Source organism: Protomyctophum bolini (assembly GCF_963924005.1).
Source record: "Protomyctophum bolini genome assembly, chromosome: 8".
Classification (NCBI taxonomy): Eukaryota; Metazoa; Chordata; class Actinopteri; order Myctophiformes; family Myctophidae; genus Protomyctophum; species Protomyctophum bolini.
This window is the reverse complement of record NC_137869.1, coordinates 21087463-21112432: the sequence shown is the minus strand read 5'-3', so window position 1 is coordinate 21112432 and position 24970 is coordinate 21087463. Positions and strand designations below refer to the sequence as shown.

General features: G+C 42.4%; 2 protein-coding genes across 2 annotated transcripts in view; both read left to right on the top strand.

Annotated features, from left to right (window-relative positions):
* The window catches only part of LOC308320145 (uncharacterized protein), a 10502-nt gene extending 1322 nt beyond the window's left edge, over positions 1–9180 (top strand). The window contains exons 4-15 of the mRNA XM_080770463.1: positions 199–430; positions 1089–1193; positions 1348–1451; positions 1669–1827; positions 2317–2458; positions 3018–3156; positions 3383–3502; positions 4799–4889; positions 5490–5509; positions 6221–6638; positions 7335–7617; positions 8108–9180. Coding sequence (XP_080626589.1) covers positions 199–430; positions 1089–1193; positions 1348–1451; positions 1669–1827; positions 2317–2458; positions 3018–3156; positions 3383–3502; positions 4799–4889; positions 5490–5509; positions 6221–6638; positions 7335–7617; positions 8108–8610 — 2316 coding nt within the window. The 3' untranslated portion in view covers positions 8611–9180. The remainder of the gene's footprint in view (positions 1–198; positions 431–1088; positions 1194–1347; positions 1452–1668; positions 1828–2316; positions 2459–3017; positions 3157–3382; positions 3503–4798; positions 4890–5489; positions 5510–6220; positions 6639–7334; positions 7618–8107) is intronic.
* Positions 9181–10123: 943 nt separating this feature from the next.
* Positions 10124–24970, top strand: part of cpamd8 (C3 and PZP like alpha-2-macroglobulin domain containing 8) — an 83005-nt gene continuing 68158 nt past the window's right edge. Inside the window, exons 1-11 of the mRNA XM_080771212.1 lie at positions 10124–10808; positions 15111–15262; positions 16691–16713; positions 17826–17991; positions 19031–19083; positions 20102–20119; positions 20859–20913; positions 21349–21462; positions 21812–21896; positions 22962–23070; positions 23913–24140. Coding sequence (XP_080627338.1) covers positions 10720–10808; positions 15111–15262; positions 16691–16713; positions 17826–17991; positions 19031–19083; positions 20102–20119; positions 20859–20913; positions 21349–21462; positions 21812–21896; positions 22962–23070; positions 23913–24140 — 1092 coding nt within the window. The 5' untranslated portion in view covers positions 10124–10719. The remainder of the gene's footprint in view (positions 10809–15110; positions 15263–16690; positions 16714–17825; positions 17992–19030; positions 19084–20101; positions 20120–20858; positions 20914–21348; positions 21463–21811; positions 21897–22961; positions 23071–23912; positions 24141–24970) is intronic.

Sequence of the window (24970 nt, the reverse complement as noted above, 5' to 3'; positions counted from 1 at the left end):
TGAAAAAGGATAATTCAAGCTTGCCCTACAGCTGCAATGTTGGTGAGTTTAACGTCTAATACAAGCGGATCAGAATTTTCAATTTGATCAATGTATTGCAATTCTAGATTCAACCCATTATAAAACAAGAGTTGCAAATTGGCTAGGTTTCAAGACCTCTATAAAAATGTTGATTTTGAGTCCTTTAACTGTCAACAGAGTAACTCGGCCAATGAGTCTGTCGTTGTACCACCAAGACCCTCCTCACCTAAACCCGTCTTTGCCAAACCAAGACCCTCCTCACCTAAACCTGTCTTTGCCAAACCAAGACCTTCCTCACCTAAACCTGGCTTTGCCAATCCAAGACCCTCCTCGCCTAAACCTGGGTGTTCCAACCCGAAGGTGGGTACACCGCCAAGACGGTCCATGGCCCCCCTGGCTTTTCCAACCCGTAAGTATTTCCTGTGCTGCAAATGTAGAGCTTTCCAGAATATTCTGGGGTGGAACATGCACACAAACATTTATGAAAAAGTTCTAATCATATTTCTTTGTAGACATACTGTATATAATTTTATATTGTATACATGGTTATGACATTTTTACCTTATGGTTTTAATGTATTTTCACATGTTTTGCAGTGATGTAATAAATGGAAAAATCCATTTATTACACTGTCATCTGGCTGACGTATTGTATTTCTTCTTTACTCTGGCAGTCTATTGTCTAAAAAGCTGTGGCTACTTTTATGTGACAGGGGGTTAAAGAGACCTATACATGTTTACCTTCATCTTCAGTATTTCTCCTACAGTAGAATGCTGGAATGATAAAAAGGGAATTTTCCTGTTTGCTTACCTCACAGCAAAGGTGATTGTAACTATCATTAGGACTGGCATTTTGGCCTTTTTATCCCCCTAAACCTTTGCCAAACATTTTCCTTCATTTTCAATGGAAACGCAGCTCCTAAAATGACTGCATGAGCACTCTCAGAGGGACTCCCTGGAGCGTCCATTTGATTCGAAAAAATTGCATCTAATATCTACACAGTATTGTTTTGCAAGACATGTAGTTTGAGTTGAGCTATAATTGACCACTGTACTGTTTGCCCTCAGCGATATCAAATCTAGAATCTTCTTTTGTGAGTGCAAGTATGCTGCAGTCCACATTCACTGAAGGAGGACACCACCGCCCTGATTACGACTTGTCTGTGATTAATGGTAACTCATTCAAAGTGATCAAAACATCAATGTGTATTGTCTACAAACTATATGCCTGTGTTCTCTAGTCTAGTTGCTACTTATCCTGTACTTTGTCTGTAATTATGCATGCGTTCAAAATTGTTTGTACTAGTAGTAATTGCGTGTGCTTTAGAGAACACTGCAATACAGAATGGTCTGGAAGCTGAGAAAAACCCAGAGAATGATAAGGACGACATCGAGATGAACACGTTCCTGTTGGCTTACCTCACAGCAAAGGTGATATACCGTAACTATAATTAGGACTGGTGACTCATAATAAAATGCTACTGACACATTTTGACTGCATGTTTGTTGTTAAACTAGACCTTGTAGTAATGTACATTTGTGATACCAACAAGTCTTTTTCATTGGCTGTCACAGTTGGAGTTCATTGCTTTGTCAATGAATATTACCTTCATGGTTAATGTCTATTTCTGTGCTCTTTGGGCTCCAGATGGGGCACAATAATGCAAAGCTGAGGGCAGAGATGGATGCACGGCTCCGGGAGGAGATGGAAGAAGATGACCGTCTACGTAAGGAGGTCCAGGAGATGAAGAGGCAGTACCTCCAGACGGAGAAGGAGAGAATTCTGAATGAGCTGCTGGATTTACAGGTTACTCTAATCAAATAAAGGTTTAGAATGACCTGCGTTCATATAGGATAGAAAAAGTCCACACTGCTGTGGTCATGCTCCGAACTCCAATACTCAAAAGTTCCATCAGCCATCACTTGTGTCGTTGCCTTGCATGTTGGTCTCTGTATAAAGCATTCTTTATAGATGGTACATTGGCACTCATGTACAACAAACGACAGGATTGTGTAAATAATGCATTTATTCCAATGTTTGTATTCCACTCTCCTCTGACGTCCTGGTGCATTGCCCTAGTGAACTGTGTTCACACTTGCAGTAATGGATCAATCCATTAAAATGATTATGGGTGAATGATCTAGTGTACAGACTCTATTTTAATGTGTTCTTCTGTCCAGCACCTGGCTTTATATTTTGGGTGTGGGTGCTTTCTTGTAAACTGTTTAGTCAGATTAACTACTCCTTTAACCAACATTGTAACCTGTTATACTTTTCATTCCACTAATATTCCAGATTGCAGCATTGGAGCCAGTGGTTGATGCTGCCAAGCTTTTCACAGAAGATTACAAATCTTTCGCCTCTGCCATTGACACCACCCGACATGAGCTTCCTATAAAGAACGTCCACATCGAAGGGGACAGAATGGAATTTTTGGGTTGGTGTTGACTAGTATAATCAAAGTTTAAGTCTTCTTAAAATGTAATTTTGATGGATTTTCATTTGACTATGATCGTGGTTTGGGTGCATCCATCAATCATGTTTTATTATATTGATCCCCAGGAGGAAATGCACGTCTCAAAGTGGGGACTGCCCATAAGTCTGACCTACGTGGCCGGTTAAGACTGAGGTTAGGGTTGGCGAACTACGTGGCCGGTTATGTCTGAGGTTAGGGTTTGGGATAGTCTTGGTAATCTGTCGGACTAACGGGAGGTCCGAACAATGACATGTTACCGTAAAGTAGTGTTATTAGGCAGAAACCTTGTAGCTCCATATATATTTTTTCATAACCTATTGCCTATTTTAGACTTGTTGCATTCCAGTTTTGCAAAATTTACTGAAACTAGCTGATCTATAAGCTCACAATGTGAGCTTGTAGATTTGCTATTTTAGAAAATCTTTTCAAATATGACCTGCACAAAATGATGCCAAGTGTGACTAAATTACCTGACCTGTGTTGGAACTCTGTGGTAAGCTGTGGATCTCCTCACCACCAGATAAAGCAGAAGCTTGCCTGAAGGACGGTGAGAGGATCCTGATGGACTGCACGCATGGTGATCAAGACAACACCAATTGTGTGACATGCCTGAGAGAAATTAAAAAGGCTTCAAAGGATATCAGTCACGAGCTGTCTGAGTAAGCATGCCCACGTCAAATAATACTGCGTAAAATCCTCAGTGTTACAGGTCCATTTGGTTATATTTATACACTCATAAATTACCACTGACAATTTCACTGTAGTCCAGCAACTGGGAGAAGCCATAACATACGAATACCAGTTGAAAATGATTAAAATGTGACTAGGCCCTCAGCTAAGCTTGCATATTTCTGATCACAATGTATTGTGCATCTTTTTATTCAGAGGCTTTTCAGGGCTGCTGGAGTTGTCGGGGTTGGTCAGTCGTCATGCCATCCACACCCAGCAGGCCTTGGCGGAAGAACACCTGGGCCCAGACAGGATCCAGGAGCTGCACGGCTCCAAGTGAAGGACCCACGTCACTGGGGTGCATACTTAGTTTAGACTAGTCATTGGTTAGACATGGGTTAAGGTTAGGTTTAGGTGTGCTGCCCCGTGGGAGGTTAGGTTTAGGGTGAGGGTTTGAGATTGTCTAAACTAAGTACTGCACCTGTCACCCACTGTTTATATATTAGAGACCTGCGGATGAGTTTTTGTCACATGAAACCGTGTGTAGGTCTATTGTATATATATTTGTGTATTAAACTTAACTTTTATTGTAATTTTTTAATAAACACTGTTTATGTAAAATTCCTGTTGTGGGGTTCATGTCCTAGCTGTCTCTTGAATTTTTATGAATGAGCATCTGAATTAACTTCATGATTAGCCCAATAGCTGATGCACATGAACAGATTTATTTGTAATGGCATACATGTCGCAAATTTCAAATTTACTGCAGCAGCTGGAGAGGTCCTAAATGTCGGCAGTGTTAAAAATCCCTGTGTTGATAAAAAACCCTCTGTTGGTGTACACTGTACAACTTGGTACATTTTTACACTTGTTTTTTTTACAAATTTGCTGCAGATGGTTTTGGATGATGGTTGAAGTCCAACACCCTTGGGTGTTTGGAGTTGGCGTCTAGGGCACCAAGAAAGATTAAACCTTAATCTGGTTTAAATCAAGGTTTATCTAAGGTTTATCAAGTCGTGCAACAACTCTAATTAGAATTAATCCTTGATCAACCAATCCTTGATTAACCCTAAGCTTTATTTAGTTCTTGGTGCAAAAGGCCCCTATGACTGAACTTTTGCCAGTCAATTATATCAAATTGAACTTTGTTTTGTTGAAAACGTTGCACAGTATAGCGTTACGGATGTGTGTGTGGATAATGGAACCAGTTTTACAAAAGAGTTTGTGGCCCTAATGCATATAAAACTGGGGGTCCTTTAAATGAAAGTCAGAGAACTGCTGCTACTGTTGCAGTGCAACACCAAGTAATAATCAAGCCTATATCTCTGCACTTCCAGTAGGCCTATTCCCAAAACTGGTAAAGTATGGTACAAATTAACTGGCACTTGATTTGTTCTGTTAAAATAAAAAGGGGCTACATTATATACGGTATCCGTCTGGAGACCAACCTTTTACTGTTGATGAAGTACATTGAATTGTATTTCATGCTATTTTTATTTTAAATATTAAATTATTCATGGCACAACTTTTCAGTACGCACCCGTGGCGCCACCATAGAGCTGGGGCGCCACCTATGGGCACCACTGGCGCTACAAATTTGTGTTCCGGATGTGACACACCAAAACAATGAAGACTCGTTTTCATTGGCTCGTGCCGGAAAGTTACGGCACACACTCTGACAACGGTAACCAATGAGCAGCAGGAGGAGAGCCCCTCGCCGCATGTGAGTTTCAATTAAATATACATTTAAATGTAGTAATGTACACATTTCTTTGGTATGAAATGTGATTGTGCCATTGTAATGTTTATAGCGACGCAAGCATCTTAAATAGCTAATGTCCCGTTTCGTGATCCCACACAAGCACAGGCAGGAGAAAGTGCATTCATTTTCTTGATTCGGGGTAGCTTTGGTTGCTAACAGCAAACAGATTCTACTAAAAACACATATGAATCTTATAGCAGTGAGTGATTCTCAAGTCTCAGCCTTTTTCATTTCAAGGACCCGTTTGATATGCATTCGGCCACGATGATCTATTCTACAGAATAAGCGTAGGGACTGAGGGAACGTTTTGGGGCTAGTTTATCTCGACTGGGAGGGGACCCGTCCCCAATCTGTGTGTTGACTGTGTTCGGTCCTTTTTACAGTCTATGGTTCGGACTCTGGTTGAATCATGTTATCGAAGGCAAGGCGTTAAACATTTCGCTCCCGTGCCACTAAAATGTGGAAAGCCCTAGCCCAAACATTAGACTCCGATTCGTTAGAATCGGAAAAAATCTCTACGAGAGCTTTTGTTCCGTTTTGTTTTGTCCTATCTGTGTGTAGCCCCTCCCGGAACCCCCTGGGTCAGCTCAAATGTCAGAAACTTCACTACTACCATTGCGTTCTGACTCGCAGAGTCGCAGGGCTAATCTGTGTGCATGCGGTTGTACTGTCGTATCGTATTGTTTTGTGAACTGTATGTACAATGTATCTGTGTTGAGGACCCCCTCTAAAATGAGATGCGACATCTCAAGGGGCTTATCCTTTCAATAAAAGGTATATTAAATGTTTGGGCTATGGAAAGCCCCACCAACAGCCGTTAAGGAATGTGAGTCCCTAGCCAGACTGACTCCTTCAAACCCCCTGTAAAGATGTAAACGCCCTCCCATATTTCCATATTGTACTATTTCTAACCGTGTATATAATTTTTTTTTTTTTTTGCATAGAAGTGTATATTCGTAGCCTTTAGGCTACCATGTCTTTAAATGTTCTGAATGAATTGATAATGGAGGACCCTTATGTAAACAAGTCTTAGTGCTTTTTCTTGAACTGTACCCATTCTGCAAACTGATAACATTTTCAATCATGTATCATCAATCCATGTATTGTGAAGTTGGGTACGCATTGAGGACGTGTCTAACTCAGAGTGTACAAATATTACATTGATACACTCAAGAGTTACATCACCTTTATGAGGATTCTACACTACAGTGTAGATTGGCATCCCAGAGATAGAACTTGTTATCAAATGAGGGTCTATGGGTATTTCTAACTGGCATCCCTCCCACAAACAGTGCCCACTCTCAAAGGAGAGGTCCACATGCAGGGAGACAAAGCCAGGAGGAGAATTGGCGAGGAGGCCGTGACTGTCAAGAGCAAGTGAGGAGGAAAGATGGAGAGGAGAAAACTAGAGGTCAGACGGACATGGGAAGTGTCCCCATCGGCATTTGCAAGTTCATGTGCCCCATTCGGGAGCTGCAGCTCCGAGAGTCACAGAACTGTCTGCATCGCTATGAGATACTGGCGGGTACAGAGAGAGACAGACCACCCAGGGCGGACCCCCTGCGTACTGTGAAGGAATACTCCCGACCCGCTGCTGGAAAAGACAGCACCTGCCCTGATGACCTTCGCCCAACCGCCGTGCTGCTGAAGACTGTGTGTTTCCTTATCGATGACATCGCTGCCTCTCCTAATCTGAAGCCCTGGACTGAGGTTAGCTCAGATTTTTGATAATCATCATCAGTAATACCTATACAGTATAATAACTAAGTGGGTGAAGGGAGGCAAATAATAGAAGAGAGCAAGAACAGCCCGGAAATTCAGAAAATGACATCACTTTTCTACAGCCTTTAAAACTAGGAAAACAACACTTATGCCATATTAAACTATTATGATATCCATAATCCCAGACAGTATTCTAGTGTCATCACAATATCGATATAATATACATACATTTCCCAGCCCTGCCTCTTATTGCCCATACGTTTATGGGCAATAAGTGGATCGTGAATTCGGCCAGCCCAGAGTTGAAAGGAAACGTCAGACAGCCACCAGTTGAGTTTTTGATTCTCTTTCCTTTCGCAAAAAATTCACTTATAAGTTGAAAGCTGCAGCCAATACATGCAATTTCCTACCTGCGATTCAAACCCTGGTAACCTACAAAATAGACAACCTTTTCACCAAGGGAGAATTCTCAATGGAAGACTAATTATATTAACATGTACTCTACCCAACAGATAGGCCTAAATAACATTAATTAGTTAAGGATTGCAGCTTTAAGTGCATTCTCATTATGAAAAAATTATGAAATGGTGAGAATTATTGCTTTCTTTAAAGCAAGCATTTCCCTCTTTCAGGGAAAGCATTTGCTTAAATAAATTCAGTGTGCTTTTGTCATTTGTTCTCCAGGTGTATGACTTTGTCTTTGACCGGCTGCGTAGTGTGAGACAGGATATGATCATCCAGAGGGTGTCCGGGCCAGACTGCGAGCTAATTCTGGAGCAGACGGTTCGCTTCCACATTTACGCCTCCTACCGGCTGTGCGGCGAGCCCCTGAAGGTGTATGACCCATGCATCAATGACACTCACCTGCAGGAGAGCCTGAGCTGGCTGCTGGACTGTTACGCCAATGGGACAGGACCACATCCCAACCAGGAAGAGTTCCAGGCTCTCAGTCTACTGTATAACCTGGGTGAGCAAATAGAATTTGAGGCAATGTCTTATATGCTTTATTATTATTATTATTATTATTATTATTTGTTTTGCGAAAGTGGGGCGTTGCATTTGTTTGGGTCCATGTCTGTTTGTCCCAAGCTAATTGCACAAACTGCTGAACTGATTAGCAGCAAACTAGTTATGCATGCTGCTAATAAGCTACATAAGTCTTATAAGTACCTTCACAAAAATGTGTTCAAGATGTTTTGTACTTTTTGAAACATTTACACTTACCTTTGAGTATGGGAGTGATTTGGGCTGTCATAGCGCTGAAACCTTGCCCAAATTTAGATAGATAGATATGTCATAGTCTCATAGACGAATTACCTCATGACCTCGAGATCCACATTTTTGTACACTACACTACACACAAGTAGTAATGTACATTGAATATGTCAAATAAGATCTCTATCTCTACTAAGGCTGTCTAGTGGCCTTACAAGACAATTCCTCCCATTATTCATCAGGTTCTCCTCGAGTCCTCCACCACACCATGGAACTGTCAGAGGACCTACGTGTGTCTCCTGCCATCCGCCTTGCCCTGTCTATCAACCGGGCCTTCCTGGAGCGAAACCCTGTACGCTTGCTCCGGTTGGCCCAGAGGCTGAACTTCCTGCAGTGCTGTGCCCTCCATCGCCACCTGGGGACGTGTCGCAGGGACCTGCTGCTGATCTACAGCCACGGACACAGCAGCCGCAGCTGTCTGTTCCCCCTGGACAGACTGGCTGGCCTCCTGGCCCTGGAGGGGCCCCTCACAGCCCAGCTGTGTCAGCTCCATGGGGTGAAGGTAACGCAGGGCCGGCAGGTAGTCTTCTCCAAGATGTCCTTCACCGAGCCCGACGCAGGGAAGCTGCCGTGCAAGCTGCATCATGACATAGTGGCCGAGAAGCAGAGAGACCTCACTGTTGGCAGCATCATCCACGGCTGTGCTAGAGAGGTGACGCGCGTCGAAGATTTAACTACAGTGTAGTTACACGCTTCCGCGACACATTGTGAGCTTGATGCTTTCCATGAGCGACTCTGCCATGTGAGGAATAAATTAGGCTTTATTAAGTGCTGGTTGTGGCCTTTATGATGAAACGTGATTGACACTTTGTCAGACATGCTCATTATTCTCCTTTACAATGTGAACTGTTTTTGTTTGTTTACTGTTGCTGTTAAAAGGACCACACTGCCGTCAATACATTTCAGTCATTGACTATTAAATGGCTTCAGTCATGTAGTGTACAAAAATATAGACCGTTTTATTTTACTTTATTTTGAGATGTTTGCATTTTCTCCATAGTTAGCAAAACATTAGCAACCTTGTCTAACTCAATAATAAATGTTTGATAAACATCATTGGACATTTACATTTCATTTTCCTCATTGTATTGTTGGTTTAGCCTCTGGGACCGCAGCCGCAGCTGTTTTGTTTATTGTTGGCTAGGCTTACAGTTTATTGCCAGACCAATATGCCATTATACATTGTATGAAAGTTGCAGTATTTATATGTTCTTGTGTTCACAATTCTTCATTAAATGCCATGTTTTGCAAAGTATTTCCTTCTCGTTTACCTATTTTTCTTCAGCTACTAAGACAATTGCACTTGAACTAAGTTGCCACTTGAGGGCGCCCAAGGCTTGTAGGTGAAAAATGGACTTTGTCAACCAGTAAAAAAATGAGATTTTACATTTTCATGTACGAACAGTACGATAGATTGTTACCTAAATGGGGAGAATCCATTCCTTATTACACAATAAAATCCCTAGTGTATCCATTATTTGTAATAGTTTTCAATTAAAGCAGCTCTGCCATTTATAACTTTTATGTTCTACCTGAGATTCGCAGCCATAGTTAACCGCACGATCGAGGGACTCAAGCTAGTGGAGAGGACACTTGTGTGCTTCAGGCAGTACTACTACGTGTCAAACAAGGTGTCCTTGACCGACACCCCCAGGGTCTACATTTCTGGAGGAGTATACTAGGGAGACTACATCCTCCAAACACAGTGTGACTGTAGTGATATTGCAGACACTGGTTTTCAACCAGTGGTCCTTGAGGGCGTTCCAGGCGGTCCAACAACTTTTATATAACAAATGTTGATCAAAAGAAAAATGGATCCGTAAGGGTCCGTCCGTTTGGACACAATCAGGTTTTGGTTGTCACTCTCAGTGTCTCAGACACAAATCATATTATAATTATCATCATAAACAAGTTCTGGACTGCAGCTGTAAAACACATGACTTTTTTTTTTGCTTTTGGCGTGCGTATCGTAAACGTGATCGAGAGGTGGTGGGGATCTGGTGGAGATTGTGAGTGTGAATGAACCATTGAAAGCCCGATTCATACTTCGTTGCACGACAGTATCGCGCGCGTAAAATAGCTGATCTACAACTAGCTCTGGTCCATAGCAGCCCAGAGCTAATCTACAACAACAAGCTCACAACGTGTCGCATCGCGAGCTTGTATAGATCTCTTTTACGTGGGGCCAGCGGAGGTGTGTGTGTGTGTGTGTGTTTGTACGCGCGCGCGCATGTGTGCGCACGCCACGGAGAAGTAGCTCTGACTGGCAGATGTAAGGGGAACGACTTCAAGAGAAATAGAGGTGGAGGCGAGCAGCCAGAGAGAGCCAGTAGAGAGAGAGAGACGGATCCGGATCGGTGGAGAGATTACAAATTGTAATCTACTTCTACAACTTTCAGCAGCAGGATAAGGACGCTTTTCTTTGAAGAAGTTGTAATGTTGAAGTGTGAGATAACAACAGTCCTACAGGGCGGGTGATCATGAAGGCACGTGAAAGAGGACTGTCCGCCGTGTGAAAGGAAAAAAGAAGAAAAAAAACAATCGACATTATACGCGAAGTGGGATGATGAAAAAAAGAAACCTCGATCCTTAGCCGTTTCCAGGCGAAACGTTTGCACACCTACTCTAGTCTAGGCTGCCGCACCAACCAGTCTCAATGGATAGACCGCTGTAGGGAGAAGAGACGGGTGAAAGTAACAGTCACTACAGTTTCTGACTGTAGTGAGTTAATTTATCCTCATTTTTGCAAAGGGGAGCGAGATATTCCCCAATATCTCGGCTACTTTGGGCCAAAATGCTGAGATTGGGTTTGACAGCTGCTCTGGGTCTTTGGTGGGTTTCGTTCATCTGCAACGTGAACAGAAGTTGTGGACAAGAGAGGCAGTAAGTAAACTGTAGTGCAATGAAATGTTTTGATGCGAACTTGCGAAGCTTTTTGAGCAAAAGCAGTGGTCTGCGTTTAGGACAGCGTTATGGCAAATTTACAACAAGATTTGGCATTTGGTAAAGCAGTACTATAAATCGATAATAATGACACATGTCCAAATATGTTGACTTGATTCGTCCAAAATGTTACCCATGCATGCTCATGCGCGTGTTTGACTGGCCTAGATCACACGTTTCACGTTTATTTGATCGTTACTGAGGTTTCGCCACGCGATACTCAAAAGTATCATGTCACTAAAATGGCCTTTGAAGCTCTTTGATGATTGTTTTCAGGTGACAATGATGCGTGTGTGTGTGTGTGTGTGTGTGGTGGGGGGGGGGGGGGGGGGTAGGGGAATGTTCTATCCATCTATGCATCCATTCTGCTTTAAACTGATCTATTATATTAACAATGTTTGTGTGTTTGTGTTCTGGTTGCCAATAATTGGAAACTATTTGGTTAATAATAATATACCTCGTGCCAATTGAGATAGGCTAATGCTTGCAGAGGACAGGAGCCCCCTCAGTTTATCCAACATATAGGCTCTTCCTCTGCAGATTCCACATACCTGTATATCCCTCTGCCCACTGTTGTACACCTCAGCACATAGTAAGGCTAGGGAGATGCAGTAGGACTCATAGGAGATGGCCTGATTCTCAAAGTGGGGTGTGGGCTGGGGAAATGATTGATAGTATTAGTAACCAAAAGGACCCATACAGGTCCATTTGGTTCCATCTGTAGTGTGTACACTTGTCCGAGCTAAATGAACACACAGGACTTTACAGTGTAGATTGGGGTCACAGAAATAACTATTATTAATTATGTCCTTGGCATATTAAACTGAAATGACATGTTCCAGTTGATTAAACGGCACAAAAGCACAGTGCTTTTTCTGGTTTTATTCATAGCAGTTTTTGTATTGACTAATGACCTGTACCTTTGTTTGAATTGTACCCATTCTACAAATTGTGAATACAATTTTCAATCAATCATTAGACTTGGTAAGGAGATATGTTCCATTGTATCCCTGGTCCAGAGACATGTTCATTTGTATGGTGCCCCCTGCACTGCAGTGCACACAGAGAGAGCAGGGACATGACATGTTATTGGTCTGCTATCAGTGTTGCTGCTGTCAGCACGGTGCTGAATGATGGAAAGCTTAATCCTTAGTCATGGAGAATCATGTTATTAATTGTGAAGAGTTGCCGTGTTGCCTAATTGACCAGAGGGACTCGGGAGGGGTGGAGTGGAGCACCTACTGACTGACTAAATTCATACAACAGCCTTAATTTAAGAGAACACAAATCCTTCTTTTCAAGTACCGAGCGACCCTCAGATGAGTAGCAAATTCAGGCAGAAACAAAAAGGTTGAGCGCAAGTTTGGAAACAGCCACCAGCACCCGATCAAAGAGCTGGTTGTAGATCAAACGCATCACATTTCCTCATTTTTTCAAGGGATTTTCTCATGACTTTCAATGTCAGGGAGGAAGGAAGGCTACTCATGTAACTACAATTCTATGAACTATGGGTTTTCTGCAAGTCATATACATGATATCCATGTGCTTGAAATTTGCACCCTATATGGCCCGAAAAATAATGATGTGTGTTTGACTAGGGTTTGACTAGTTTGCTGAATTCCTCCAATGCCCATAATGCTTTAGTGCACTTCCCCTCCTTGTGGAGAGGGGGGAGGCTGCATGGAGGTGTGACTTCGTAGTCCAGGAAGGAAGTAAGACCACATTTTCATGACAGGTTTTTGGTCATGAACATGGCGTCTTGTCTAAAATATCAAAAAAATATATATATTACATTAAAACCTCAGGAAAGTGTTTCTTGCGATCTAAACATGATTAAAATAATCTCTGGTTACAAAAGGGGTGAAGTGGCCCTTTAAGCTGTGGAAGGAGACCTGGCGGGGAGATATGTTCCATTGTATCCCTCTGCACAGACACGCCATTAACATACAGTAGTCCATATGGTCCAGTTTATTCAGCATATCCCTCTGCACAGAGAAACCAAGATATTGCCCCTGGCTCCCCAGCACAGTAATACCAAGCACCTGATCCACTTTCAAGCATGCAGCTGGAGCTGTGCTGGAGCCTGGATGTTTTGCCCACTGCTAATTTGTAAACTGATTGTGCTGCTGGATATTCCAAGTCCAACATTAGTAGTCCTGCACTAGCCTTCGTTCCCAGGCTTACTCGTCTGCGAAGAGAAAAGCCTGGTCACAACCTAAGGCAGAGACGGTATTGAAGAGAAAAGCCTGGTCACAACCTAAGGCAGAGACGGTGTCGGCGGAAGTGTCGGCCGGAACATCCGTCAGATGCATTTCCCCCGGATACGATATTCTTTCGACCGATCAGACTTGTTTCATACACGGAGAATGTGAACTGATTCGTGAAGCGTCGATGTCATTTCCTTTAGCATAGGTCTGATACCGTCTACACTACAGCATAGGTCTGATACCGTCTACACTACAGCATAGGTCTGATACCGTCTACACTACAGCATAGGTCTGATACCGTCTACACTACAGCATAGGTCTGATACCATCTACACTACAGAATAGGTCTGATACCGTCTACACTACAGCATAGGTCTGATACCATCTACACTACAGCATAGGTCTGATACCGTCTACACTACAGCATAGGTCTGATACCGTCTACACTACAGCATACTAGCATAGGTCTTGCCCAATGCCCAGCGTGCTTTTGCACGGGAAGTCTCCCATACAGTACACGTCTCAGTCACAGGTAATACGATAGCCAATCAGGTTTTGGTTGTCACTCAGACACAATTTTTGCTATGGGTTGTACATTAAATATGGCCTGTCCTTATGGAAACATAATTGAGAATAACTTAGTGATGCATCCTGTCAGTAGTTACACCCACTATTTTATCATTGTCATTCATGTTACTGTATTTAATTTTGACCATCGCATAGGCCTATCTATTTAGTGAAGCAAACAATAATGAACATTAATATGTTGAATTAGCATTTATCTAACCGGACAGTGCAGCGTCTTGCTTAAGGATACTTTGATAGCAGTCATAGCTGCAGTGAGGATTGAACTTGGGACCTTTCCATTACGGGAAGGACAATGGGCTACCCTGCCATCCTTAAATTTGGCCTTTTTACAAAATGTTTATACACATCAAAGAATGACCTTTGCTCCGCCATGACCTCAGTGACAGCCGCCTCCCCTCGGATTTAAATGTCAGAGTGGCTCGGCTGTGGAATCTCGGTCGTTAATTTCCCAAACAGACTCCCAAGGTTTGACAGAGGTGCCAGACCACCCAAAGAGAGCACACAGCTCATTGGCCAACAGGTACCATGTCCCTGGTATCCTTGCAATTAAACTCGATCTGGCTGCACAAATCCATGTGGAATGTGTGTGTGTGTGTGTGTGTGTGTGTGTGTGTGTGTGTGTGTGTGTGTGTGTGTGTGTGTGTGTGTGTGTGTGTGTGTGTGTGTGTGTGTGTGTGTGTGTGTGTGTGTGTGTGTGTGTGTGTGTGTGTGTGTGTGTGTGTGTGTGTGTGTGTGTGTGTGTGTGTGTGTGTGTGTGTGTGTGTGAATCAGTAAGATAGATGAAAATGGCGTGTAATATATTATATACTTCATAATGTATGACGGTAGCTTCACCTCTATTGCTTCCTCGAAAGCAATGCTATTTTAAGTCATTCACAGAAAAGAGTGAAGACTCTTACATAAAGTTTTATGTACTTCATAATTTATGATGTGAGTTTCACCTCTATTGCTTCCTCGAAAGCAATGTTATTTTGAACCCATTCACAGAAAAGATCCTCTTGTATGCAACTATGCATAGGGCTATCTTGCGCCAACCCTTATCCTTAAACTTATTTGCCATTTTTCACAACTTTGAAAAACATTGTAAAATAGTTCAACTAGCGGATCTACAAGCTATGGATAAGGGGTAAGGAGTGGCGCAAGATATAGCCCATGGCCTTTTAGCCAATGGTAAGTTGGCTTTCAGGGAAACGTTCTATCCTATCTCTATCTCCTTTCAATCTCCAGCTGTCCTCCCTCTCTTCCTTATCTCCATCCCCTACTCTCCTCGCCCTCCTCCATCCATCTGTGCTACCATTCTTCATCTCTACCCAACCGTTCGTTTTTTCCCCCTCATCAACCTTTCCATCCTTATGCAATCTTTCTTTCCCTCTTCTACATGACTCTAACCGTCTCTCCACTCTTCATCGCACCTCTCTGACCCTGTCATGATCATTCTCCCACCCAGGGGTTACCTGGTCGTTGCCCCCTCAGTGTTCCGAGCAGGCGTGGAGGAGAGTGTCAGTGTGACTGTCTTCAATGCTAAGGCAGAGACACGTGTTCAGGCACAGCTTGCTGTGAAGGGAGACACAGTGGCCCACGGCCATGCCACCATGTTCGGTGAGGATAAAGTCTACTATGCCTCAGCATAATGTTTTGATTTTTTGAGGGGCGCTAGCCCCTCCTATACACAGGTTTAATTTGTCTTTAGTTCAATGTAAACATATTGACAATGAAGGGAAAATGTATATCATAATGTGTCATTTACGTCATATTGTCTCTTTATTGTTAATGGTGTTAACAATAAACCATTTGCACCGTTTGTTTTATATCACCTAATCAACATGAGTTAGACTTTAATATATTAGCGCCCCTCACTTCACACGGGTGTGAGTTTTGAATATATATTTGAATTTCTTCCAGAAAACTTAGGTCAGTAAACAGTATTTATTATAGAAGGCGTTTTTAGAATCGGACTCGGTCCTAAATGGGTTAAAGCACTGTTAAGGCCATCATCCCACAATGACATCAGGAGGGAACCCAGTTGACTGAAATGTGACAACACACTCATAACAAGACCTAAATTGGAACTATTGCGGTGCACATATGGTACATGCTTCTACCAGAAAGTCCCTTCCTGTGATTCTTCAAAAAGGGTATTATGAAGGCAGGCAAATTGTATCGATATCGTGATATGAGACTAGTTATAGTCTTGGATTTGTAATCCTGGTTGTAATCACTGATGGTAAACCGAATTTTATACTTTAAAAAAGTTGCAGAAATGTTCACAAATTGTGAAAATAGCCAATCTACAAGCGCACAACGTATTGCACCGCGTTGCGAGCTTGTAGATGAGTTATAATTGATGTTGTCCACATCACCCCTAACATACACTCATGCCATGACTGCTACCAGGGTCCTTCCTCCATGGCCGTTGAGGCTTCATCAGCCAAGGCTGTCCCACCAGGCCATGGTTGTATACACGCCTGTGTGATTTGTTTGACAGCAACGCTAATGGATGAGGCTGGCTGTGCCTCAGAGTGGCATGGAGACAGCCTACAGCTGGACTCCCTGCTAACCGGCCCAGACCACTTAAACCCTCTATTCTTGCACCAAATCACTTCACAACAAACAAACAAACAAACAAACACACACACACACACACACACACACACACACACACACACACACACACACACACACACACACACATAACAATGCCAATCTACAAGTTCACAGCTCACGAGCAAATGTCCCCTCCCCAAGTGGGTCATGTGGTTCCAACTGGGCCAAAGCCTACTGTAGTTAGCACACTAGTTCAGTAATAGATCAATTTTGAGCAGTTGAGTTGGTTAGCAGGATGTGTTGTTAGGTATGGGTGAAAGAAAGCACCAGTTTAACTGTCCCACATAAATAGGGTAAATATAATGTCTTTTAAATATCACAATAATCACAGTCAATCTCCATTTATAAACAATCACCACAAAATTGTTTTGTAAAATATGTTGGACTTTTCTGGCTTTTCTGATTTATTGTTTTCTATTGCAGACAAAGGCACCATCAAGTTAAAGGTGAGATCAACCAGGTCTTTTCTTACTGTCATTCTACATGCTTCCTTTTCCAACCATGTTTCAAATGGACAGCGTTTGTTTAGTGGCGACAGCTGCACAGTAGTGAGAGCCTGCCTGTCTGTTTGTGCGCATTCCTCAGGCAACATGCAAAACACTATTTGTAATGCAACATCTGTCTTTGCACATTCATTGGGAATAAGGTAACAGCCTCAATGTAATATGCAACAGCTGTTGACGTGCATGTATGGTGCACCGCCCCCAATGGCTGGAATGGATCAATCTAGCATGCACGACTTCATTCCTTCCCTCGCCCTCTCCCCTCCTTGTTCTTCATTCTCCCCGTCCATTACTCCTTCCGCCCATGTTCACATGAGCTACAGTCTTATGAAGCATGCTGAGCCATTAGCCTGGTCTTTGTAGTTGTGTGTTCGTCTGTGTAGTTGTCTGTTCGTCTGTGTGCCATGGTCATGCCTCTGTAACGTATGCTACTTAGAGCCTTTGGGGGTCCGACGCTGATCCTGATTTTGGAGAGGCCTCAACCACCTGATGTTTTGACTGATTTGTCAATTTGAAAAACCTAGACTGATTAATTTATTATTGGAACACTTTTTGATTGACATTTTTTGTTTCCGAGAGCAGGTGTGCATCAGATTTTTACATAGACAATGTGGGTGGGAGCTTTTTGTTTAGGTGTGCGTGCGTCGTGCTGTTCACAGCGTGTGTTTTAGCCCTGAGAGTTATTTTATCCCACTGGTTGCCAAACACTGGGTCGGGGCCCATTTGTGGGTCGCAGACAGATTTTTATGGGTCCATACATTTTTGGTTTCCTAGATTTTCAAAATAGATTTCCAAAAAGCTAATATTTTCACAATTTAAAAACAAAATGCAATGATTTTTTTCAGTGATTTCATGAAGAAATCAAATAAAAATCTAAAATTCCATAAATTAGAAAACAAATGGTTCAGAAGTAGTGAAAATAGCCGATCTACAAGCTCGCAACGAGTTGTGTGCTTGTAGATCTGCTATTTTCACTGGTTTGGGTCTCGGGGATCCATAAAATGTATCCATTGATTGTGTGTGTGTGTGTGTGTGTGTGTGTGTGTGGTAACCAGGTTCCTCCAGGGCTGAGAGGCCAGGCCCATCTGAAGGTATGGGGGAATCGGCACCTCACGGAGGGAGGCTACATCTTCCACAACTACACCACGGTCACCGTGGAGAGCAAGGGCACTGCCGTCTTCATCCAGACGGACAAGCCAGTCTACAAACCCAAACATAAAGGTCTATCCTCATTGCTACTTCATCAGATATCACAGTAGATGACCTGCACTGCAGCTGTATGTGTACACGGGTGAACTCGAGCCACGCTACTACGGATTGAGCCACCATTGTAGATAGTTTTTATTCCGGCGCGAGACACATCCAAGTGTAACAAGTCCCCCCCCCCCCCCCCACAATTTCATTTTGATTTATTTATTTATTTCGAACATATTAAAATATAGATGAGGATAAGAAAAAGAAAGAAATTCTTACATAATCCTTTATTTATGTTGTTCGTATAAAGGAGTAGGAAGAAGTTTAGTGAAAAACATATCGGGTCCTACCCCTTTTTGTGTATCTGATAGATTCTTTGGCTTTCCGCCCCAGTGTTTACACACTCACAATAAAATTAATACCAAAACGAAAATACAAAAAAGAAAAAAACATAAACAAAAATAATCAAGCATACAAGATAATGCAACTAAATAATTAAATATACTAACTGGTGGAGATAGAGTGAATCTCCACATACGTTTGCGTTTTCCCGTTTTTGTCAGGTGAAAAGAAACGTCTGGCGTCTCCCATGTGTTGTCAACTTGTCACATGGTTGTCTACACCATCCTTAAGCCAACAGATGGGGGAGTTGGCAGAGAGAAGCAACGCAGTACAGACATAGAGCATGGGCAACAACTAAATTGGGAGAAAATTAGGGGAAAAGTACAAAGGTTAAACACTGTCATGTGTGAGCTGAGGCTGGGCCCAAGCAAATGTATTAATGACCACAATTGAACTCATGATAGAAATCATGCCCTATCAGTATACTCTATTTTAACTTCCGACTGAACTGCGGCCAATTAAATAAAGCAATTTAGACATAGGACGGTATTCTACAATTGGTTCCCATGGATTCAGACCAGGTGCGAAGATTTGTTGTGCTCTTTGGTTTCCATTGAACAGAAGGTAATGGCATTACCATGCAGTGTTTAAATACAATAACATGTTTCCTTTTATAGAAGACCCTGTTGTGTTTTTAAATGTGTTATCTTCTCCTCGTTTTCAGTGCTCATCAATGTTTACACAGTGACCCCTGATCTGAGGCCGGTCAGCGACAAGGTGATTTTCTTTTTTCTGCCTTGAAGAATATCAAACGGGAATTAACTGATGCTTGCTTGTCTAACATGCACATATCCAATTACAGAATCACATTAGAAAGCTCTCTTTGTTTTGCATAATTTAGTTTGTGGTGTTTATAAATTGGTTACTAAAGCGGCATTAGAAATCGGGGGATTTCTCAACAATTTTACTTGTGTCATTGTTTTTGCGAGAATTTCCACTACGTACTAGCATAGATGGAAGGATACACTTATACAGGACCGTGCACACACACTTTCACAGAGAAAAATATTAAATGAAACAAAAAAGTATAATACAATAAAATACCTATATTTTAGATTAAATAAATCCCTGCAAGTCTTATGTATATGTGATGCCGAATAATCATATGCATTACAACATTGTTATTCTTCAAGCGATGACGTATGTTTTAAAATTAGAACGTCATCCATGATATTTCCTGCAAATATGCTTTTCCAACTTCATCGCTTTGTGGAATGAAGGAGGCAGCCCTAGCTCACCCCGAGCACACAGAGATGTACAGTTTACGTATTTACAGAAGCCGGGAAGCTCAAGACATTTCGGCTGGAATGTTAGCAATGGCCTCCCAGTATACCGTGCCACTGTGCAGACAGACTGTTTATTGATGTCCATGGCTATAAAGGTCCACCGCTGGCCAAGGCCAGCTCTCGCTTTCACAGATGAAAGATTGTTGCGCAGATGAGTGGTGGGGTGTGGTGGAGGCGGGGGTGGTGTGTGTGTGTGTGTGTGTGTGTGTGTGTGTGTGTGTGTGTGTGTGTGTGTGTGTGTGTGTGTGTGTGTGTGTGTGTGTGTGTGTGTGTGTGTGTGTGTGTGTGTGTGTGTGTGTGTGTGTGTGTGTGTGTGTGTGTGTGTGTGTGTGTGTGTGTGTGTGTGTGGGGGGGGGGGATGGGGAGAGAGGAGAAGGATGATGTTCTGTCTGTGTGTCATCCTTTGACTTTTTGCTCCTTGTTTCTGTTTGTGTGTGTTGCTTTTGCAGATGGAGGCATATGTTGTGGTGAGTGGAGGTTGCTGGGACCACCCATGGTTGGGAGGGTCATGTCCAGGATGGGACAGTGACTGGTTGTTTCCAGCCACACTGGAGATTACAGGGCATGAGACGGGCCAGTCTCACCTTGATAACAGGGTGCTCCCTGGAACAGCCCAGGGATAAACAACATGAAAGAAGACTTTCATCTTTCATGTTGTTTATCTCTTCTCTTCTCTTCTCTTCTCTTCTCTTCTCTTCTCTTCTCTTCTCTTCTCTTCTCTTCTCTTTCTTTCTTTCTTTCTTTCTTTCTTTCTTTCTTTCTTTCTTTCTTTCTTTCTTTCTTTCTTTCTTTCTTTCTTTCTTTCTTTCTTTCTTTCTTTCTTTCTTTCTTTCTTATTCTTTTTCATCTTGAGTTTTAAGGGCAAATATCAAGCTGGTGATATTTGGCAGCTCATATGATGCTTGCAGTCATAAGTTATGTGCGGAGGTCCATGCATGATTTATGGGTGTAATAAGCCGGTTGGACTACTCTTTGACCTGTAAACTGCACAATCACCTGAGGAAAAGTTGCTAAGGTATTTCAACGTCAGTCCGGGTCAGGAGCCAGGTCTTAAGGTCAAGTTCAGAGGGAGGGAAAACGCAAGCATGAGTCTCAGTTCAACACTGTAATGTTTTAAATTACAAACCAGGTTTGACCCTTACAACTTGAGATGTGAAAGGTCGTTGTCATTTGTTTTGTTTTTTATCTGATGTTCTGACCCTTCAGGATCCAAGAGGATCCAGGATGGTCCAGTGGAAAGGACTCAGATCTGTGTGTTGCGGTAAGTCCACTTCTTTTGCAAAGTGTAATTATCATAGCCCCATGCAGCGCAGTGGTTTCATATGACACTGCAGTGTTGCTTCCAGAACAATGTCCATGCTTCTTCCATTCATGTTATAATTGTTATATGATGCTGAAACAATCTCAATTTTACATAATAACAATTAGTAGGCTAATATGGCACCTGCATACGTCAGAAGAAGTCACATTTATTTTGGCTCGCAGAAACCGAACAAGTTCTCTCCGGACAAAATAGTTTTATACTCGATGCCGCTCCGCATTGAGTGCTTAATGTTTGACCCTACCCACTGAATACAGTGCTTGTACTGTGAGTGTGATGTTGCCACCCTCCATTCTCTTCATCACCCTCTGACTATAACGTTGTCTTCTATCATACTGTATATTGTATGTAATTGTGCGATACATTTCTCTCCAGGGATTGTCAACATGAGTTTCCCTCTGTCCGATCAGCCCATATTTGGAGAGTGGCTTATCTTTGTGGAGATGCAGGGTCACACCTATAACAAGTCCTTTGAAGTACTGAAGTATGGTGAGCAACTGTATACAAAATATCCATGAGAATGAAGGGCTTTCGTTAGCTATATTTTATCTTATATCTAAAAGGTTTGGCAAATGTACTTAGTTCACCAAATAAATGACTTTATTTCTATTATTTACCTACTCTGCAGTGATGTCTTTCACACAAGTGTCAATTCAAGTCATTTTGAATAGTTTTGAATTACGAAAAAGTTTGAGAACTACTGATTTAGAAGGCATTTGTAGACTCGGCCTCAGGTCTTAATGGGTTAAAATGTTGTTTTGAAGAAAGCGATTTACATGATTTCCCCCTCCAATAAGGGACAATGCTTATTCTCTGCCTATTCTCGGCATCCCCACAGTGATGCCCAAGTTCGAGTTGATCATTGAGCCACCACGTTACATCCGTGATCTCAACGCCTGTGAACAAGCCAGCGTCAGGGCCAGGTAAGGCACTTCAGCTGGCAGTGATGTCATACAGGAACAGTACAATATTATGTGACCCAATGACAGGCCTGAGGCGTGAGATTTACCTGTTGAACTTCGGTCTATCAAATAAATGTTTCTCAGCCAGTGGGTTGGGAGCCGAAAGTGGCTTATAAGAGTTTTTATGAAACAGGAATGTTTTGTTATTATTTCATATTGTTTCGGTCGGGCAGAAACCTTGTATCACCATATTTCAACTGTTTTAATTTTTGTTTTTTTGTTAATGAATGCTCTACAATCTACATTGTCATTCTACAGTGTCACACAACAGTAGCAAAAATAGCTCAATCTATAAAGCTCAAAACACGTTGCATTGCAATGTGTTTTGAGATTGTAAGTAAACCTTGCAGAGCCTGTTGCCCATAGGGCAGGAGCCTACACCCCCTGGACATGATGTAGAAGTACACCCCCTGGACATGATGCTAGTATGTCGCAGGGACATACTAGACAATCCAACCCTTAATGAGTGCCAAGCAGGGAGGCACTGAGTCCCATTTTTCATAGTCTTTGGTATGACCCGGCCAGGGATTGAACCCTGACCTCCCAGTCTCAGGGCGGACACTCTAACCACAAGGCCACTGAGCTGGTTTTGAGCTTGTAGATCGGCTATGTTTGCATTTGAATCCTGAAAAGTACGAGTTTTGGACATACTAGGTTTCCACCCGACAGAAACAATAGTGTCATGATGATAACATCATGAGCAACACAAAATGATATTAGGCAAGCATGTCTCTAGAACTCTTAGCCTTAGGTGCTTCACAGGTAATGGTCATGTCACGTGTTCTTTTATTGTCTCTTTGTAAAGCGAGTTTCGCTCTTTGGATACCGGTAGCTTCTAGCAGTTGATTTTTAGCATCGTATTTTCCGTATTCCAATCATCCGATGTATTTAATCATGATTCATGCACATGGCATGAACCTGGCTGCCTAGCACAGTAGATATGTGGGAGTCCAGGGCCAAAATTGTATGATATTGGTGACAAAACATGAATCTGTACATGATTTTGACATCTTTGCTGCTGTCCAGGTATACCTTTGGGAAGCCGGTGACTGGGAAACTTACAGTCAACATGACAGTGAATGGAGTGGGCTACTACCGCCATGAGATGGGCCATCCTGTGGTCAAATCTATGGACGTAAGTTTATGCATACTTGGGCTGGGTGATATATTGATATTATACCAAAATCTACGATACGAGACTAGATATCGTCTGGGATTTTCGATAATCTAAAATCGTGGTTTTTTTACTAGCCAAATTACGAGTCTACAACCTCACAACACATCCCATCGTGATGCATTGTGAGATTGTAGACCTGCTATTTTCGTGGTTTTGAAAAATATATTATCGTCACAATACACAATTTTGTCCATATCACCCTGTCCTAATCCATACCCAGCTCCATTATCCTAACATGGTGTAATATACTGGTGTGTGTCAAAACAACTTGGCTAGTGTTGATCTTCTAAAGTGCTGATCTGATCTCTATTTTGGTTTCGAGTCAGAACAACTAAGATAAGAGGGACAAATGTGATTGATGATCCTAGATCAGCAATTTAAGCTCCCCCTCCCCCCTAACATAAATATGTCGTTTGGTGTGTGTTTTTTGTCTACAGTAACAACTTACTCTAGCATATTTGCATACATGTTTGGCATACAATTCCCCAGTATGTATGTAATGTTAAGTATCTCTAACTTTTTAATTTCAAGGACCCCAATTTAATATCTGTGTGTAGATAGGGATCCACACTCAAATCATTAGTGTTGATTTAACAGCGTCCCTTAAAAGGCCTATTCATACTCCTGTTCTAGGTGATGAGGTCACCGTTTCGGTGGTCACCTCATCACCCAAAACTGGAGCATGAATAGGCCTTTCTTTATAGGTTCCATTTGGTTAAATGAGTCATTTAGTTGGGGGACCCCCTTGAACCCCATCAAGGATACTCCCGACGAGTTTTGACCAACTCATTTGATCGCAGATCAAGGGCTCTGCGACCTTCAGCCTGTGTGTGAAGGACATGCTGCCGCCGGACGTGGCCGACCACTTCAGAGGAACGGTGAGCATGTGGGTGTCGGTGACCGGCGCCGATGGAAGCAGGCAGACCATGTTCGACGACTCAACGCCTGTCCACCAGCAGCTCATTGACATCAAGTACTCCAAGGACACACGCAAGCAGTTCAAGCCTGGCCTGCCGTACAAGGGGAAGGTGAGACGAGCAGTCATGGAAGAAGTACTTGCTTTAAAAAAAAACTCGGGTAAACTTATAAATATACCACAATGTAGAAATACTCTGTTACAACAAGTGAAAGTTCTGTATTCAAAATACACTTGAGTGAAAGTACAAAAGTACTCAATATGTAAGTACAATATTTGCCTCTGAGGGGTAGTGCGTAGTGGAGTAGAAGTAAAAATATTGAAAATACTCCAGTAGTACTCAAGTAAATGTACTTGGTTACTTTACACCACTGGAGACAAGATTACACAGTAACAATCTTCTGTTAATTTCACCCTGAGAGTGTCCAAAATACCAGATACCGTCTGGATACAGTCCAGACGGTTAGTGGTTTGTACAAATGGATAAAAATGAACAGAGAGGAATTTACATTGTTGTGGTAACTGGCAACACATGCGGGGAAATAGACGTTTCACCTAAGGAAACATTTGCAAAATGTTCTCCTATGTTCACCAAATGTTCATCCATTATGACAGTGGTTCTCTTTATTTGCCGATGGGTTCTCAGATTGAATAAAATGTAATGCCGACAGGTTGCAATGGCTTTTTTACTCTGAAACGGAGTGTGTTTCTGAACCAATCAGAGCGTTGCATCCCTTCACGCAATGGGACGTAGCTCCGCTACATCTGCGACGCGCAGTCGCAGTCTTTGTTTACGAGACAGACAGACGACCAGCAAAGCAAGTTCTGCTACTACATGGCTTATTTCTAAGCTATAATGTTTTCAGATACATATTTTAGCGTGCTGATTAAGTTTAAAACGAGTAATACACTGTCTGGATAACATCTTGAATGAGATTAAAA